Below are 19,173 nucleotides of genomic sequence, written 5' to 3'. Positions count from 1 at the left end.
CAGCGGTTCGGGTTCGATTCCCACCTGCGGCCCTTTGCTGCATATCTTCACCCTCTCTCTCATTCCTGTTTCCGGTCATTTATTTGAGCTGCCCTCAAATAAAGGCATGGAAAGGCCAAAAGAATAATCTTAAAAACATTCACCCACAGAGAAATGAATGTCGATAGACGAAAGCTGACTTGACAGGGGGTTCCCCACTCAGGTGGCATTCTTGGTGAGTTTTTTTTTTTTTCAGTAGTAGCGTTGTAGAAGCATTGCAGCAATGACAACTGGCTAGCTGCTAGCCGTATATATCTTTTTATGGTCTATGATGAGCAAAGATATGAGAGAAAACACTGCATGTATTATGTAAGAAAAGTGTGTCATTGGAAGCCAGATAGTGTCTGATGTACCAACACCACTAAAGCCCATAACAAATGTTAGCAAAAAGTGTACGCTGTCAGCACCATGTTGTGGTGACACATTCCACTTCCACACTTCCACTCCACCTGTGAAAACTTAGCGTACTGCCCCAATACTGCACCCTCACTCACTAATACAAACAGATTATCACCCACTTATTCCTAATTAGAAGAACACCAAATCTGTCTTCACCCCATCACCAGGGACAACCATGCTACTTAAGAAATCCCCTGACAAGAGCCCAAAAACTGACCAATCACACAAGTTCATGACTTCTTCCAGTAATAATCTGATAATCTTGCAGCATCTCCCCCCTCCAGGCACAAACCAAGGTCGATCCCTATTGTTATTCACAGGGAGGGTTGTGAGGGGGCATGATGAATGATGATATCATCACCCGTGTCTCACACCATGGTAGCCTATGGGGGCAGTGGCCAATATTTTCATGATGGCTGAAATGCAGTATGCGCATATTAATAGAGAAATTTGTCACCGTTATGGTCTGCAGAGGACTGATAACGCCATTTAGGCTGATAGTTATATGATTGCTATACCACGGCTCAGACAGATAAAACAAATCACAGCCCACGTTCCATGCAAATGGACTACATAAAAATGCAAGATGCTGGGGAAAAAATGCTAAGTGAGAGAGGAAAGAATTCATGTCTCACAAGAAGGGAAAGGGGATTCTAGCGTCTGAGCGAAATTCCATCCAGTCGAAATAGATCTTGCACAGGAAGAGCGGGGGGCCCAAATGGATATAAATACAGAAGGAAAGACGGAAAAAGACTCAAAAAAAGGCTTGAGAAGCTGGTCAGGCACTGGATACATTTATAGAGGAAGGGAAGCCCTGGGGAGGTTTGTGAGGGGACAACAGATTAGACCAGAGGCTGAACTGGATACAGCAGCTGAGGGTCAATGTGGGCGCAGCACGCCACCATGTGGAGTTACCGGAAAGTAGAATACCAGATAATGTACACTGATGGAAAGCTGTGATTTCCTTTTCTGTCACGACTTGGAGTTCCCAAACGTTTCTGCTGGTGATCCTTTAAAGGATAGATTCACATTTTTAAGTCTATCTTTAAACAACACCTCATGTTGGTCATCTTGGCACAATTTGGCCTCAGTCAACACAATACAGGACAAAACTAAGCAAAATGTAAATTATGCCGAATGGTGGAGTACTGCAGCCTGCAGTGCGATGTGGGACTTCATGGGTGAGACAGGTGTGTCTGTGCTCAGGACAGGTATTTGTGCTGGACGAGTCAGGCTGGCAGTAAAAACCATGAATCGGGAAACACTCAGAAAATAAATGCTACAGCCCCTCATGAGCCAAGCTGAGTTTATAGCCCCGGGGTTAGCTACGATTGAGTTCTGGAGCAGTAAAGAGACAAAAGAGTCTCTGCTTTCCAGACTACAGTCAAGGATGATGCTGCACTGTGTTACAGAAGTGTGTGTTCAGATAATGTTGCTCCATATTGTTATTCAGATATATTTATAATTTACTTTGATAGTTGTTCGATCTTATTATTTCCTATTACCAGTCATAATAATTTTCGCCTTGTGCACAATTTAACTTAACTCCTTATGGGAGCCTAAACCTACAGGTCGGGAACCACTAATTAAAAACCCCGCTCACACATGCACTGCAAACCTGAAATGGTCTACACGTTACCCCGGAGAAGCTGTGTGCGAGAACGCAAATGTTAGATACAGCTGGATCAGGCATCAGGTGGAGTTTACCCCGCCAGCCCTCTAGTACAAAGACTGTTTCATCTCTGACGGCGAGCAATGGGCGTGTGGGTGGCGTTTTCATGATGCTGCGGCCCACTCTGGAAGAAAACAAACCTCCGACAATAAAGAAGAAGGATGATTTACACAAAGATAATAATATATTGATAATATAAAAAAAATTGAGGAACTTCTGTGGCACAGTCGTTGGAGCAGCTGCCCAATGTAAAGAGGCTCGAAGTCCTCGAGGCAGCGGCTGTGGGTTTGACTCCGACCTGTGGCCCTTTGATGCATGTCTCCCCCTTTCTCTCACCCCATTTCCTGTCTGTCCTATATAGTAAAAGGCTTAAAAAACTGCCAAAAAAAGAATCTTAAAAAAAATAAATTGAGGAACTTTTGTCGGTAAGGACAGGTTCTGAAATCATCAGAAAAATTCAAGGAACAGCAAGAGACTTTCCTTGTTTATGATCAAATTACAAACCAGCTGCACCACTGCAGTGTAATCCGTGTCATGTCCTACCTCCTGCACGCTCTACCCACGCATGTGTGAAAGACAAACTCCAGACTATCTCCGGACTTGATTCTCCTGACGTTGTCTGGGGTTCATAAGAGAAAACGTCTATAGAGGGGTCAAAGACAACCGCTGAAGTGATATGCGTATTAAAAAGTGCATTAAATGTTGGTGGTTAGAGCGGACGCCCCATGTACTGAGGCTAGAAGTCCTCAATACCCACCTGCACGTCGCCCCCCTCTCTCTCACTCCTGTTTCCTGTCATTCTTCAAGCTATCCTCAAATAAAGGCATAGAAGGGCCAAAAACAATATTAACGTGATACGTGTATGGACACATGAAAATGCCGCGCTAATGTTACTCTAATGTGCGTCCTTTGATATCAGGCTTTTGTACCGCAGAAGAGAGTCATCCATGGTTTTGTATTTTTCTCCTACAGGACATTTCAGCACATCAAAAAACAGACAAAATGACCAGAGATACAGCTGAGAGTCCACTCAAAATACATTAAACATAAAGGGCCCTTGGCTTCAAAAGGGAGCAACTGATTGCACAAGAGTGACATCAGATTGAAGTCTCACTTCCCACTGGGCTGCAGTTCTTTGCTCTGCAGAAGGGGGTCGGTATGTCTCAAACGCAGGAAGAGGGGAGAGGAAACTGTAGCTGATGGTGGGATCTACTCAGAGTCTGTGTGTTTTCTAAGCTTTGATTGATGGAATTGATTCCTGTGCAACACTGCGAGGCACGTGGCTCCTTTTTCTAATCAGATCACTGTCAGTAAATCCAATCTTACATAGTGGAGTAGGAGAGGTGCTGGCTATTGTTAAAGCATGACTCATTTAATGAGATTTTATGGAGACAGTATGAGAAATAACATGTCGCCGTTTGATCCGGTCATAAAAACTTTAACCTAAATGTCAATATATTGCATCTGCTCTCTTGATTTATATCTGGCTTATTCGATATATCGTGGGATGCTTGTGGCACCGTTGGCCTTGTGCTCTCCTGTTTCTGACCCCCCCTATACAGGAAGTGGCGAAGTAGACACTATTCATCACCCTGGTAGCTGCTGTCCTGGCATGCTCTATTCGTCACACTCACGTACATTCTGACCCTCCCGAAGCTATTACTGTAGCAAGCTGAGCCCCACCTTGACAACACCCTGTGAGTAAGTGTGTGAGGAAGAGAGCACAAGTGAGTCAGACACCACGTCGGGTGGGTGGCTGGGTGAATGAGTGCATCCATGTAAGATGACGGGGGGAGAAAAAATAGAGCGGAGACCGTAGAACACAGACGGAAGGTGCACTGAAATAACCCGACAACAATAAACCGGCTTCACATAAGCAATTTAGTCTGGGAATAAAGACTATTCTCCTGCTGCTGCACCTCTCTGGGTATGAACAGAGACATTTTGAAATATAATTGCATGAAGTGAACAACTGCTCCATTTCAGGCGGATCGATAAATGCTCACGCATGAGAGCACATACATGTACACACAGATCCTCCCTCAGGCCACACGCTCGGCTGACCACTCCTCACCACTCTGACACGCCTAAAGTGTTTAACCCCATCGACGCCGCGCTGCACACTGTTCTAGCTGCGCGGTCTCCGGTTAATGCTATTGATCCTAATAGTGAGGGGAATGAAGCAGCTTATCCATTAAGGCTGAGTGAGTCTGTCGCCTGTCTCCTGCTCGCAGCAGACGGACTGGAACGGACAGATGACGGGGAGGAGAAAGACAGAGGTGAGAGACGGGGAGGGGAGAAGGAGGGATGGAAAGATGCTTCATAACTTCTGGACAGAGGAGAGGATGGGAAAAGAATGGAAATAAGTGAGGAAAGAGGAAGGAGAGAAATTGCAGGGTGTAGTGCAGGAGAGTAAAATAGGTAAAAAAAACAACAACCTTGAAACAGAAATATATAAAAAAGAAATAAAACATAACTCAAAGGTAAGTCGGAACAAATGAATCTTGAGCTGCCTTTTAAATGTGTTTCCACAGATCTCAGGCCCAAAGGGAGAGAGCTCCAAAAGTTCGGAGCTGCAAACTCAAAAGCACGTTCTTTCAGTTTTAAGGCCGGAGCCAGCAACTCCTAACAAACACTGATCGGACCACCTTAGAGACTGGTAACATACAGCTGCGGTGGAGCTCTAATGCAAGCAGGTGCCTGACGATGCTGACCCACACCGTTCTCATGACCTGGGTCATAACTCATTAGCAATTCAATTGCTAAGATAATCTCTCTCAGCTTGAGACACAATGGGTTTTTCTCAGCTGGAAAAAACAGTAAGTAATCAAAAAGTAATTGTGTGGATCAAGGGTCAGTACCTGATCCATAGTGACATCTAGATTTCATTTAACAGAAGAAAAATAACAAACCTAATATGTTACCTTAGGGACAAGAGCTTCTGTTCTGTCAGTATTAATATAAGCTGTGGTACAGTGATTCCCAAAGTGTGGGCGGCGGCCTCCTGGCGGGCAGAAAAATACTGCAGGTGGGTCACGAGAGGTCATTTATGATAAATAACAAAAAGTTTCTATTTTGTTAATAAGTTTGAATTTACCATTAAATATTTATGATTAAATATTTACATCAAAATAAGCAATCTGAACTAATAAAACAAAGTCGGACCTCATCATTGGGTTACATTTGTTGCTGTTTCATATATGTGGATGGATTATTACTTTGCATTCATTTGTATGTGTACGGAAGACTTTCCGATTTCAGATTGGGCCACTGGATTCTTAAATTAGGGAAGCCCTGCAGTAGTATATTATCGGCCACATTTTACAGACTTAAAGTGTAATTCCAGGGTAAAATCATCCAATGGTCTTTTTCGACACTTGCATAAAAAAGGCATTGAGACAGTTTTTTCATGTACAAAACTATTAACGGAAATATCCCAGAGAGTCGCTAACAGTCGCTAACAGCCGGCCGAGGATAACTACGTTGTTGGTGCTTTGTTTTATGTGTAGGGACTCTTCTCATGCTACTGCAGAGGTTTGGTTTTATCTTGAGCAGTATTAGTGGTTAAAAAAAGACGTTTTAATGCATTCACCGTTCTGCCCCGAGCTAATCAGTATTAGCCACGTCTGGCTGTTAGCGAATCTCCTGGATTTCTGGAAACTGTCTTGATGGCTTATTTGATGTATGCAAGTGTCGAAAAAGACCATGGGATGACTTTAACTTTAAGACAGTTATGTAAAACAGACCATCTTACTACATTTTGAGCCTTAAACAAGGTGTATACTTGAATATCAGCTGAAAAGCAGTGATAGAAGATACCTTTAAAGTGTATTGTTATTTGCCCAAGGGGAAGCATATATGAGGTTAGAATAGGACCCAGGGCAGAACCTTGGGGTACACCAGTGCCCTCCCCTCAAACTGTATGTTTGAGGGGAGGGCACTGTTACCAGCAGCAACTGAGACACTTCTACCACAAAGGTGTACTGTGGTGAAGAATGTCAAAAGATCCAATAACAATACTGCATCACCATGCATCAAGCTCTTTGTGTTGAGTGCAACTGACAGAAGCAACCATTTTTTTCTAGAGGTTTCTACGCTCCTTAGTAGGTTTACACAAGAAATAATAAAGGTTTCCATTCTGGATTCAGATTTGATAAAATGCCATCAATATAAAATAAGTCTTTTTCAGCATAAAGTCATGTGCATAAAAACACAGAGAGCAAACAGAGATGTATGGTTAGAAATCAATACCAGAACATTTGGATATAATAGATGAGCTTTCATGATGCACACTCAAACACACACACACACAAACCATGCATCCTTCTCAGGGTTTAAAATCACTTCCTCCACAGCACTTAGGACACATATGTACTTGCACACACACGTTAAAAAACTCACACTACGAACACACACTCTCGTTACATCACTTTAATCAATGGCCATCTCACACTCTTTTTCATTCAGCAGATATGTTCTGGAGGGAATGGAAGGAACCCATCAACTTCAGCTTTGACACGAGTCAAGTCCTGTGGATCAGGAAGTCTTACCGACCATTAAGTGAGCAGTCTTTCTTCTTTTTTTAAACAGAGAGTGGGCAGTGTGTTCTTCTTTTAGTGAGAGGTTCTGGCTTTATCTGATATAAAGTTGACTGGAGTACAGCTGTTACCAGCAGCAAATGAGAAACTTGAATCAGAGAGGTAGGAGGAGAACCAGAGATATTCACCCTGTGGTCTAGTGTCAAAAGTAGGGATGCACCACTACCTGGGCTTTGGCTATCGGCCAATACCGAGTACTGATCCGATACAAGCGTGTAATGAATTAGTTTTGTGCCTCACTGTGTGGAAGTGACTGGGATCATTCTTTTGCTGAACGTCAACATCAGGCTGGACTGAACACTAGTTTCCTAACATTGTAAAGAAAAAAATACATAGAAATAACTTTTCATTCTTGAAATAATATATGATATAATAATAAAGAATTTAATTGAATAGAATTGAATAGATCAGCCCAGTTGTCATCGATACCTGATCCAGTTACTTGAGTCATTATCTGATATCAGTATTGATGCATCTAATAGCACCAAACATAGCTCTTTTCGACCAACCCAGACCTGGTTCTAGTGATGGGCTGGTGCTATTGCTGGTTCACTGTTGGTTTTAACTTGGGAACCTTCTCAGAACCTCTGCGTTGTCCGCTTACGTCACTGTATATATCTGAGGTTTTCCCAGAAATGCTAACATCCACTTCAAGCATAAAAACAACAATGGCGGACTATGACACACTTGTACTGCTCGTCTTGAATACAAAGGACGGCGATTTTGTTTCGATAAGAATAATTATTTAACACGTTTTGATTCTTATTAACCCTGAATGTATGATGTCAATGTTAGTCTTTGTTGGAAGCTAATGTTAGCGCTAGCCTGCTAACCTTACCTAGCACAGACTACCTGCAATTGATCATGTTGCAATTAAAATTAAATTAATCCACCAATTTATGTCTTTACAGGCAACGTCAGAATCCAATGACTGCAGCTGGAGCTGTGTTCAATGAAAACGGCCATTACATCAGGCATGTACATGTTTATGTTGCTGGCCGAGTTGTTAATAGTTCTTTGATATTCTGAAAGGAACTATGTATAATGATTGTGCATAACTGTGAATAAACATTTTTTTTAAACTTAACTTAAACCGTGTTTCTCTGTTGATTAAGCATACTAAATGAGACATGTCTCTCAAAGTTGTTCATTTTGACAAAAAAAAACAACAATAAACTACACATATTCTAAAACCACAACATTTTTTGTAAGCATTCAAGACTTTGTGGTGCCAATCTTGAACCAGTTTTCTTGGCCAAAAGCCGGTTCTTTGTCTGTCGAAACAGGAAGAACTGGTCCAAGGTTAGGCACCGGCTCTGAACCGGCCCTCAAAATATCTTATTTGAAAAAGGGCAACAGAGTATTCTGCTGCATCATGCATCAAGATATCATGTGAGATTCTATGAAGAGTGGCTTTCGTTAAGGGTAACTGGTGGAAGCGACCACAGGTTTTCAGATTCCGCCTCTCGTTCAAATCGCAGGAAACACAATCAAGTCCCCAAAAGTAATTTCTGAAAGTAGACAGTCAACGAGAGGAGAGTTGATGAGAGTTTGATGTCACTCAACTGTTCCCTAATTAGCACTTGCTAGCAAATTATGTCGACTTATCAAAATGATGCTCTGTTATGCGGGGTAAGAGGGAAAGCAGGAACAGAGATAAATACATATTTTGAGTGTTCAGAATAAACTTCTACAGCGTGGAAAGGAAATCAGAGCATGAAGCACCTGAAATGTCTGACAGTGTTGTAACAGTATTACGTACTTTACATGAGTATTTTTTCCATTTTAATTTGATGTGTCCCAATTTATTTTAAAGTAGACATGTACCAATACCATTTTTCCTGTGCCCATTGTGATTATACATTATATATGTGTGATTATACTATATATATGCAGTATATATATAATGTTATGATATATATATGTGTTATGATTGCTATTATTGTTGTATGGCTTGGCTCAGGTGAAATCCTTTATAAAACATGAACAAATACAGAGAATGCCAACCGATCTAGATCCTGCTTATCTCCAGAACTACACATCCATTTCAAAGTTGTGTTTAATTTCTAAAATGTTCAAAAAAGCTGTCTGTAATTACTTTTTGGAATGTTTTGAGAAAATGTACTTATCTCCTCAGGGTTGCAAATGACTGACATCTTGTTGCAGTACAATCATGGCAAAAGTTGCAATTTATTTATTCTGGATTTAAGGGCTGCTTAAATCAAGGCGCTGGTTGTTGGAGGTAGCGGGTTTGGATCTCTGGTATAGCAGTTTCTAGTTCTCAATCCTTGGACCTCTCTTTATTCTCTCTGGGGCACAGTATCTGTCCGTTTGGCTGTGTGTCTTATCATTATCATGACCCCTCTAGGCCATGAGCTCAACTTCTTTGATGGAGTCCTTGAATTGCCTTTGTCCATAGTTAACTAGTGTGTAACTCCCACAGGTGTCAATTACTGAAGTACCTAATTAGAAATTTGGGGTATCTATACTTTACTGGAGTAATTATTATTCAGATGTCTTTTTACTTCTACTTGTTACATTTTCACGCAATTATCTGTATTTCCAACTCCTTACATTTTAAAAATAGCCTCGTTACTAAGGATGGGTACCTAAACCCAGTTTAAATTTGCCCCGGGGCAAGATTTGGAAATACCGTAGAATCGAAAGGGTCGGAAGTTATCATTTCAGCTTAACAGCCCTCGCAATCCTTAACAGACTCTGTTTCAGAGCCCCGTGGTCCTGTGCAGGGGCCGGGGTCTCACTCACTCACTACCTGTCACTCTCACACACGGCTCTAGAGAGATGGTGGAGAGAACTAAGTGGTCTAAAAAAGTGAGGCTTTATTTCACCAAGAGTGACGCAAATAGTAATGCTAATAACTGCAACAAAGGTTTTGCACGACACAAGCAGCCTCTGAAAACATCTAAAAGTGCAGAATATTGAGATGGATAAATGCAACGTTTTTTGACAGACAAGCTCACAACTCTCCTGTTTCCTCATCCAACTCGGGTATGTTCAGGTGTGCTAGCAGTATATTATGCTAGTTTTTATACAGTCTATGGTCAGCCCATTATAAAAACATGCCCATGTGATGCCCATGTTTTTTATATACATCATCAAAAATTCAAATATATATATATGTTTATATATATATATATATATATATATATAAAATACCTCTATATAGTGAATTGCAAACATGGCTGTTGTATGTATGTATGTAAGACATGGTATCCAGGAAGAGCAGCCAACCCTTCCACATCCCTGGCCGTACCCTGAAGAATTTTTTGAAATGGTTGGACACAAAACTTCAGCATTAATATTTTTATATAACATAATAGTCATTATTAGAAAAGTATTTTTTTAGGGAGGTGGGGTAGTGCGCTATAGGCTCCTGTGGCGTGGCCTAAGCATTTGTCCTTACATTACTTTCGCTTTTATACTTTAAGTAGTTTTGAAACCAATACTTTATTACTTTTGCTAAAGTAAAACGCTTGAGTTGATACGTCTACTTCTACAGAAGTCCTTTTAAACCTAGTATCTATACTTCTACTTGAGTAATGAACTTGAACACTTTTGACATCTCCGGTAACTCCTGTGTAAACATCCATTTAATTCCAGTGGATAAAAATGAAACATCTAAATCATGTATGTGCACCACTGTATGTGTGTGTCACAGATCAGGACTCAGACTGTGTGTGGTGAGGGCAGCATGAACACAGGTACGTGTGTAAATGCTGCTGTATGCTTCATCCCCCACAACTCCTGACAAGATTTCTTTATGCACCCGAATACACATACGCATATACAAGTCAGAGAAACATAGGGAGTGAGTGGGAGAAAGAAGAGAGAGAAGGATGCTTGTGGAGAGAAAGAAAAAAAAGGATTGGAAGAGATGAAGGGCATAAATCACACAAGGAAATGAAGGCAGTTGATCAAAGAATGATTGCGTGGCAGTTTGTAACCTTGAGCTGTCGAGTCAATTAAACATATTTGAATTCATGAGGCCGGGTTAGATACAAAGAATTAGAAAGGGGAAGGACGATAGAGAGAATTACCCTATTACAGTGTACTGAAAAACACTGGCAGGCAGAGGTCACTGAATCCTGCATGCTTCACTTCTTTCCTCTCATCCAAGACAGAAAGGTGAGGACAAAACTCTAAACTACACATTGACAGCAGATGAGGAAATACTGAAAAAAGTAATTAAAATACCAAAAAGATATAGCCTGGGTCTAGCCAGAGAACTCAGTTGCAGCACCCTTGGTGCAGCTGTCTCCGTGCATACAGGAACACATTACAAATTAATAGTGCCATGCTGGCATTTGAGGTTTGGAGAGGAGAGTGTGTTCTCTAATTAAAAACTACCCAAAGAGGCTATCTCCTGCAATGAAACAAGTCATTCACCTCCTCCAACTCTCACATTCATCAAATCTCCTCACTCAGTACTACAGTGGCGTTGTTGTCTGGACGGCGAAACCTCATACTAAACGATTACCCCGCGGAGTCACATAACAACAACAGTGCTGCTGCGTGAGAGGAGAGAGACGGACCCAAAGACTGAACTGGACTCTGAGCCACATGCATGGGATTGAATTAGGTCACCCATTTCTAACTTTTCCCTGATGCTCTGAATAAGGCTCTAAATTGGCCCCTAGTAGCTTTTTAGAAATAAAGTTGCTAAAAAGGTGTGAAAAGTTGTTAAAACCAAAAATCGAGAAAGTGGCGCCTGTGAGGGCTTTGGGACAGAGAAGGGGCTCACAGCAGCACCCTCTGCTCGTTGAGGACACTAACTTCATAATAATTGATGCATCAGAGTCTAAAACAGCACAAAAGTCTAGTAATTGATGCATCAGAGTCTAAAACAGCACAAAAGTCTCCACTAACACCAGAAACAGTGACACATTTCTCTCTAGGATGGAGGAGGATTTGGGAAGTCTCCAGATTTGGAGAGAAACTCTCTGGTGTTTGGATTCTACACAGCGTCTCCTCGTCTCTTCTTCCCCGTTGTTGGTGTATTTCTGTGGAAGTTAGAGCGCAACATCCAGGCCTGGCATGTGTACTACAGCGTTTAAGTCGGTTTCACTGGTTTTTTGTGGACGCAGATATTTCTTGAGTCGAGGCTGTGAGGACAGAAAACTTTTTAAGAACGACGGAGATGTTTTCGATCGTGTGGAGGTACCACAGGTGGAGAAGAACCAACAAACTGACAATGGTAAATTCAACTTTTCATTTATAACAGGAGGTTATAGCTGTTATTTCTTTTTTCATCAGTTACATAATGTTGCTTTGATCACTACACAGCAATTTCACATCTGTCTTGTGTCTCGTGTACATCAGGTACAAACACTACCATCGATGTTATTTTTCTCCCAAAGCTGATGTAATAACCCATTTCAGAGTGAGTGACACCAACATTCAGTCAGTGAAACTAACTAACTCAGTTGACTAGCAGCACAGTAATGATGTCACTTAAGAGCTTGACATATAAATCAGATGGCAGATTAATTATTGTGTATGCGCAGTAGCGTATGTGACACTCACTCCACTGGGGGGTTGACGTCCTCTGCTTTTGTCTCAAAGAAGCGCAGCACCTCCTCACTCTGAGAGATCTGTGGGGGGAGTCGCACCAGCGCCTAAAGAGAGAGGGGCACACAGAGGATGGGGGTTAAAGAGACGACATTCTACAGTCAATTGATTCTCTAATTGTTCCATTTTCTTGTCTTTAATTCAATGTTTTTTTTTTATATTAACAGTGGATCAAATGGTGTGTGTATGTTGTCACCAAATGAGAATGATCACCCAAGTTCCCCTTTAACATTATGGAGCCGTTTAGCCTCTTTAAACGCATTGTTTTCACTAAATTAGTGTTTTAGAAAGCACCTCCCAACAGCTTTATTGCTAGATGCAAGTTGTTGGTGAGGAAAGCAGCTAAAGCCAAAGAGGCTGACCAAAGCAGTCCAAAACAGAGCTGTGAAGAGTGAAAACTGGATTTACGTTCACCAGGTTCCAGAAGCACGACACCAAATAAATGCAAATATCGCTCTGTGTCAACTGTTTGCAAGCACAGGAATCTGTACGAGGTGATATTATGTCATTGATGTGTTTACAGCTTGTTCCACTTCCTCCAGAGGCCAGCCTGTCAACAATACTTAATCCATCAATGCAGCTGCATCCACACTACTACGTTTTCATTCTAAAACGATTCCAAATGAAAACTATCTCCATCCACACACGCATGTAAGCTCTGTATCAGAAATCTCCATCCATATTAACACACCTGAAAACACACATCCAGGACCATTCGCTTAAACTAGCGTGCCTGTGCTGGTGTAAACAGCAGCAACCTGCAGTTAATAATACAGAAAATACTTCAGCGTAAGAACAGCAATGGCGAAAAGAAGAAGAAGATAGAGAAGATATTTCTTACTATGGACTGCATTACTGAAAGTAACACAAGCGTACAAAGCAGTAAAGACTGCGGACAACACAGATTGGGTTGCAAAGGAGATACGGCAAAATGTTAGAGTAGTACCAGGAGCCTTATCCATCGCCGGAGGAAGCCACATTTTAAAAGGTAATACCTATGCTTACTTAAATCATAACAGTGTACTTAACTTATCTGTCCCTATCCTGTTGATATAACTCATGGAATATACCGTAAGTATGTACTAATGTTTCCTTAAAGAAGTTTAAAACTAAGTTCATCTGAGTAAACTGGAATAGTAACATTCTAGTAGCTTGAATACCCGGAATGAGGCTGGTCTATCTCGCCGAAAAGCCCCTAATTTGCATGTGAGTCGCTTGAGCGGCCGTTTCTTTTCCCCCTGAGAAAAGCCTGGTTGCTGATTGGATGAAACTCTCAGCGGGATGTAACGTGTGGTGAAACAGACGCCACAACAACACTGCAAAGTAGAGTAGACACTTTTATCAAGTGGTATAGTAATACGCAGCGCAGAAAATGATCTGTTACTTGTACATAAGTTGAAGTTGTAAGTCATACGGGCCACCTTAAATCAAACTACAACTATTTCTCTCTGATCTAAACCCATTCAAACTTTCCGAGCGGACACATTTTACCCTAATGGAAACACCTTTCCTGGAGTTAACACAGAGGTTCGGCAGTGCACATGCGCAGTGTTCCAATAAAAGAAGCCTGCACACTTATACTTCTGTGTTCTGCTTGCTTGATTTTTTGAGTGTAGTCGGTTTCCTAGATTCAACTAAGTAAACACTGTTTGGTTAAGTCTGACTAACTTTGCTAAACCTAAGTTGGTAACACTTACAAAGATCAAGTTTATAATGCTTCCTATTTTTAAGTGTCAATAACTTCACAAAATTAAGTAAACACAACTGTTAAGTTAAGTCACACTAACTTGGCTTACTTAAGTTGGTAGCACTAAGACAGACCAAGGTTCTTATACTTGCTATTTTTAAGATTGAATAACTTCACAAAATTAAGTTAGATTTAAAGTAAACTTAACATGTAGATATGAGGTAAACTTAACTTAAGACTATTAGTTACAGTTACTCACCTTTTTTTTAGTGCAATCGGTTTCCTAGATTCTTTTAAGTAACCTGAACTCCTAAAAGAGCACCCACAAAAGAAGGATGGAATCGCAAAAGGTATTTAATGTAACTAGACCTAGCTAACCGATGAGACCAATCGGGAAGCCAACATGGGCTTCTGCATCAAGGTCTCCAAAGGTGTCTCTTTCTGCCGTTCCAGACGAAAATACAACCCTGGAGTTTTCAAACTAAAACCAGCTCAGCAATGTTTCCAAACATCTCAGAAACGCCAGAGTAGTGCAGACGTGAGGCATATGCTTGGAAAAAGATATGTGTTTTTTTAAAAAGTGTGGGTGTCACCTAAGATATGTTTCATTTTGTTATATGATAAGGTTTTCTGGAGGAACTGTATGATTCAACTTAATATAATTAAAGTGAATCATACAGGCTTTTATGTGTGCTTCCACGTCCACCAAAGGGTAATCAACCATCCTTCCTCCACTGTATGTTCACTGACAAAGCTAAACTGCATTCAAAGGGAGGATCACATGTCTGACTAACCATCTATATTTAATGATGTGACCTGCTCCAACCAGAGGAATAGCTCATGTACAGTACCGGGTACCCGTGAAGATACGGAACAACATACGTACAGCATAGGCTATTCGTTTAAATCGGTGCAGCTCGTGCTGCCTTCATATTTCATTCATTGGATCCTATATTATTGAAAGAGCCTTGTGGCTGTGATTGAAGAGACCGTTTCTCACAGTGCACCCACAGCTGCCTGGACTCAGTATCCTGCCATCTCCAGAGAGCAGATCTTTGAGAAGACCGGGTTATCACGCGCTCTCTGTTGTTTGCCTCATAAACAGGATGTAGGAAGTGCAACACACTCCAGTACTGTGCAAAAAAACAGGCTCGCTTTAGCAACTGTAAACATTAGAGAGCTTCAGGTTATTTGGGTAATGAGGAAGCCTTTGCCTTTACTGAGCTAAGGATCAGGTTCATCTCGGATGTGCGTAATTGCTTTGGGTTTTTAAACTTCTTTTGGTGCCAATTACTGAGCTGATACTGTGGCTAACCTTTACTAATGCAGGCCAACGATACTTCTCCCTAATTGTGTGTACAGGGACAATCGCAAGAGCCCAGATTTGATTTTATGCACCCTCTCCCTACTGCTAGCGTGGCTTTGTGCCAAGGGGGAGAGGAAGGAAGGAAGGAAGGAAGTGAGGATCTGAATCTGGCATAAATCAAAAAAACGAATAAGAGCGAGAACAGGAAGTGATAAAGCGATTCTCTCTAGAACGAGAGAATGACGAAAGGCCGCTCTCAAGGTTTCTTTTTTACTTTGGGAAGGGGACATCAATTTAGAGGAGAAATTTCTTTCCTGATCAAATGAGGGGATAAGGTAGTTAGTGAGTGTGAATTTGAAATAATGGAGTAGCTCAAAGTCTGTCTCATGTAGCGCCGTGAATGAGAAGTTTGATGCACAACTAGGTCGCCCCGCATCTCAGACTGTGGCACACATGAAAACAAACAAAACCTTCAACTATAGCAGGAAAAGATCATAACATTTCCCCGCCAACCCGAGTCCTTCATAGCCTCAGAAAATCAAAAAAGTGTCAGAGCACACAAAAGACTGTTCAGATTCCTCAGAATAGATCCCAAACCCAGCTCATCACTGCGAGGAAACTTTTCAGTGTCCACGATTGCGTCTTATGTCCCATGTTTATTCAAGTATGTGAATGGCCTGTGACCTTTAACTCTCACAGGCCGGGGGGCATTCCCCAGAGTCAGATGGGGAACTGGAGGATGTTTACAGTAAGGCCTCTTTACCCTGCAGTAGTCGTCGATGAAACGCAGCCGCTTCATGGCCACGTCTCGCACATGACTCCTCCGGAACAAGATTTTGCCTGGAGGGGAGGAAAAGGAGAAAGAAAGGAAAAATCAGTGGGAGGTGAAGGAAAACAGGAGACGTGTGATGAGCGATGTAAAGGAAGAGGAGATAACAGACAAATGTTTGACACATGCATGCAGTCCTCTCTAAAAACACAGTTATACCAGTTAGAAGGTGATTTAGCAGTGCTGACTGCCTCATGTAATACCCCAGCCCAGCAGGAGATGTCAGTAATGTACGGTGGTGATCCTTTGAGGCCAGAGCAAGCTCAGTCCCACACTCGGGGCCCCAGCTGCCCCCCTATGGAATCCATGACCTCTGCCTGTGACATGGCTTTCAAAATAACAAATAGGATTCATACACACTTGGGTCATGCATTTTAGGCCCTCGTCTCAGCACACTCAGGGGAAACATTAAAGTCAAAGCATAAAAACCCCAACCCCCGTCAATCTAAACGTATTGTATTTGTATACAGGATTCAGTTTCAGAAGTGTAAAAATGATGAGTGTTTCTTGCATAATCAGCTCATTTCAAGCAAATATGCTATCAGTGCATTAGCATTACTAGTCCTTGTGTTGTGTGCTGCTCGCCTTTAAATGAAGAAACAGAATGAGGGTCAGACAAACAAACGTAAAGAATTTTACTTATGTGGAAAGCCACTAAGTGTACTCCCTCAACTACTGTACTTTATTTAGATGTTAATGTGTTGATGATACTGAAGTAAAATTTACCGAGTGTATCTACATTGTGGTATTGCTACTTTCACTTGAGGCAAGACACTAGAGGTGAATAGGGTAAAACAAATTGTTAATACATGCCACCATGAAACTTTGAAACCCATTTGATTACTAACAACAAGGCAATTTTTTTGTTTTGGAGTTTACTGAAGTTGTATGTTTAAGTATGCAAACGAAGCGTTGTCTAATCAAATATGCACTCATTTGCATACATACCAGATCACAAATGTTCAGCTTCAGGTTCAAAATTCTTTTTTTTCTCTTTTTTTTTTACATATTAGACTTAAAGGAATTTACAGGGGGGGTTGGATATCTCTTTTTATCACTCCATAATTTAGAAAATACTGGCATACAAAATCCATTTGGGCTACGTTTTTAGGAATAAAATGTTCTATGAATCAGTTATAAATATAAACCGAGTCCACTGTTAAAACCTTCAGAATATAGATAGGAATTCAGTTTGAAAGTTTGCACTACTGAAGTGGAGATAACAGCTTTTAAAGATGTGTATTGTAATATATACATTTTCATTTGAAACTGCGATTGACAGACATTAGACAATGAAATGATTACCCTCAGTAGAAATCTATAAACACAAAAAAAAACACTTGAATGTGTATTTGTGTGTGTGTGTGTGTATTATTGTTTTCTTTCCTCTAGTCTGAAAGAAGACGTGTTATGGAAGCAAAGTAGACGAAAATCTAAAAAATCGAGCAGTGCATGAAAAAAATGATGTTTTTTTCCTGCCTTGTCTAGCCTTGAGTCAAAGATCTGCGTGATTCTTCCACCACTAATGGCAACTGAGTGTTTTATTGGGAGGACAGCTATCAAAAAGATCATTCTCATCATTATTGGTAATTGTTTTCTCGATGAATCACTTGGTGTACAAAACGTCTGAGAATTGGGAAAACGGCTCATCATTATTTCACAAAATATATTTATTTGACATGCAAACGTTCTCTTCTAAAAAAAATAAAAATAAAAATAAACTGTCTACACAACTGTCTTTTGACTGAAATTGCTTTGGGGATAACGACGACCTGGACAAATGAGAATATTCACAGGCTGTCTACAATTGGCTTTTTTTCAAAAATGTGTATCAGGGACCATCTGGTCAACGATAAGTGAAGAAGACTCAGAATCTGAACAGCTATTCCATGCCAGCCTTTTAGCATTTCAAAGCCTTCAATACTGCTACAGATTTAGGTCACTACCTAAAGAAGTACTGAGGTTCAGTACCCAGACCTACACTAAGCACAAGCCAAATTAAGTTGTGTAGTTTCCGATTTGTGTATGGTAACATATTCAGTTAAAAGCCCACTTTTATCTGAGACATTGTCCTGCAGTTTATTTTATTCCAAATAAAGCAGGGAACATCTGACCCTTTTTTTTTTAAAGTTCCCCGGTCACATACAAAGCGGGGAACATACAGTAGGTACGCTCCCTTAGCTAGCTAGGTGTAACTTGCTCACTACATTGATTTGACATTGGTTGCTTCGTAACGTATGGACATACGAAGTCTGGGAGAATTAGCTGACAGTATCCACCATGGCAGTATTTTGCTACATCAGCTAGCTAGAAATTCAGCCACATTAGCAAGCAAGTTACAGTTAGCAGCTAAAACCTCAGTATATTCCACAATCAGTGTTTCTTCTAGGATTTTTCTCAGCCCCGGGGGAAGCACCGCAACACAGAGTCCGCTATACACACGTGGCTGCTGCAGCAGCCGGCAGCCTGCGGACCCTCAGCCAGCGTAAACCTTAACAAATCGAATTGTAGGCTATATAGGACAGCTGTCCAACTGCCGATAACAGAAGAACAGCATGTGTGGACTGCCGGTTCATTTGCTGATGTTAGCAAACTCAATTTAGCTATCACTGTTGGCTGTAGGTGAGCTGAAGAGATGGGGTCTCGGGAGCGTGCAAAATGACATGTCCTGTGGAGTTTCTCAGAAAAGAATCTATCCCGAAAACTTTAAATAGAAGCCAGTCCACAGGCTGTTATAGACAACAGAGAGAGTCAGAGAAGATCTCTGTTTTCTAAGTTGCATAACAACCCGTTCACCCATCAGCAATAAAAAACGATGAATACATGTAAAATGTCACACACATGACCTTAACTGAAAATTGACTGCACTAAACAGACAGGAGCGTGTTACTAATTTACAGAAATCTTCATGACAAACATGCATACACAGACACACACACACACAAGACATCAGTGGGATTAGCACAATCACTGTCAGTCCCTTCTGCCCCGGACACTGAACTGCCACAAACACCATCATCGATCACTGCCACACTGTAGGTCGCCATGAGCCTG

At 41.2% G+C, this 19,173-nt stretch overlaps 1 protein-coding gene across 2 annotated transcripts in view; it reads right to left on the bottom strand.

Moving 5' to 3' along the window:
- sh3pxd2aa (SH3 and PX domains 2Aa) overlaps positions 1 to 19,173 on the bottom strand; it is a 134,470-nt gene that overhangs the window by 71,423 nt on the left and 43,874 nt on the right. For both annotated transcript variants that reach the window (XM_083934816.1, XM_083934817.1), the window contains exons 4-5: positions 16,054 to 16,130; positions 12,253 to 12,344 (exon numbers count right to left, since the gene is read on the bottom strand). In XM_083934816.1, the coding sequence (XP_083790942.1) occupies positions 12,253 to 12,344; positions 16,054 to 16,130 (169 nt within the window). The remainder of the gene's footprint in view (positions 1 to 12,252; positions 12,345 to 16,053; positions 16,131 to 19,173) is intronic.

The sequence above is a fragment of the Echiichthys vipera genome (assembly GCF_963691815.1).
Source record: "Echiichthys vipera genome assembly, chromosome: 2".
Taxonomy (NCBI): Eukaryota; Metazoa; Chordata; class Actinopteri; order Perciformes; family Trachinidae; genus Echiichthys; species Echiichthys vipera.
This window is presented reverse-complemented; position numbering and strand designations above follow the sequence as displayed.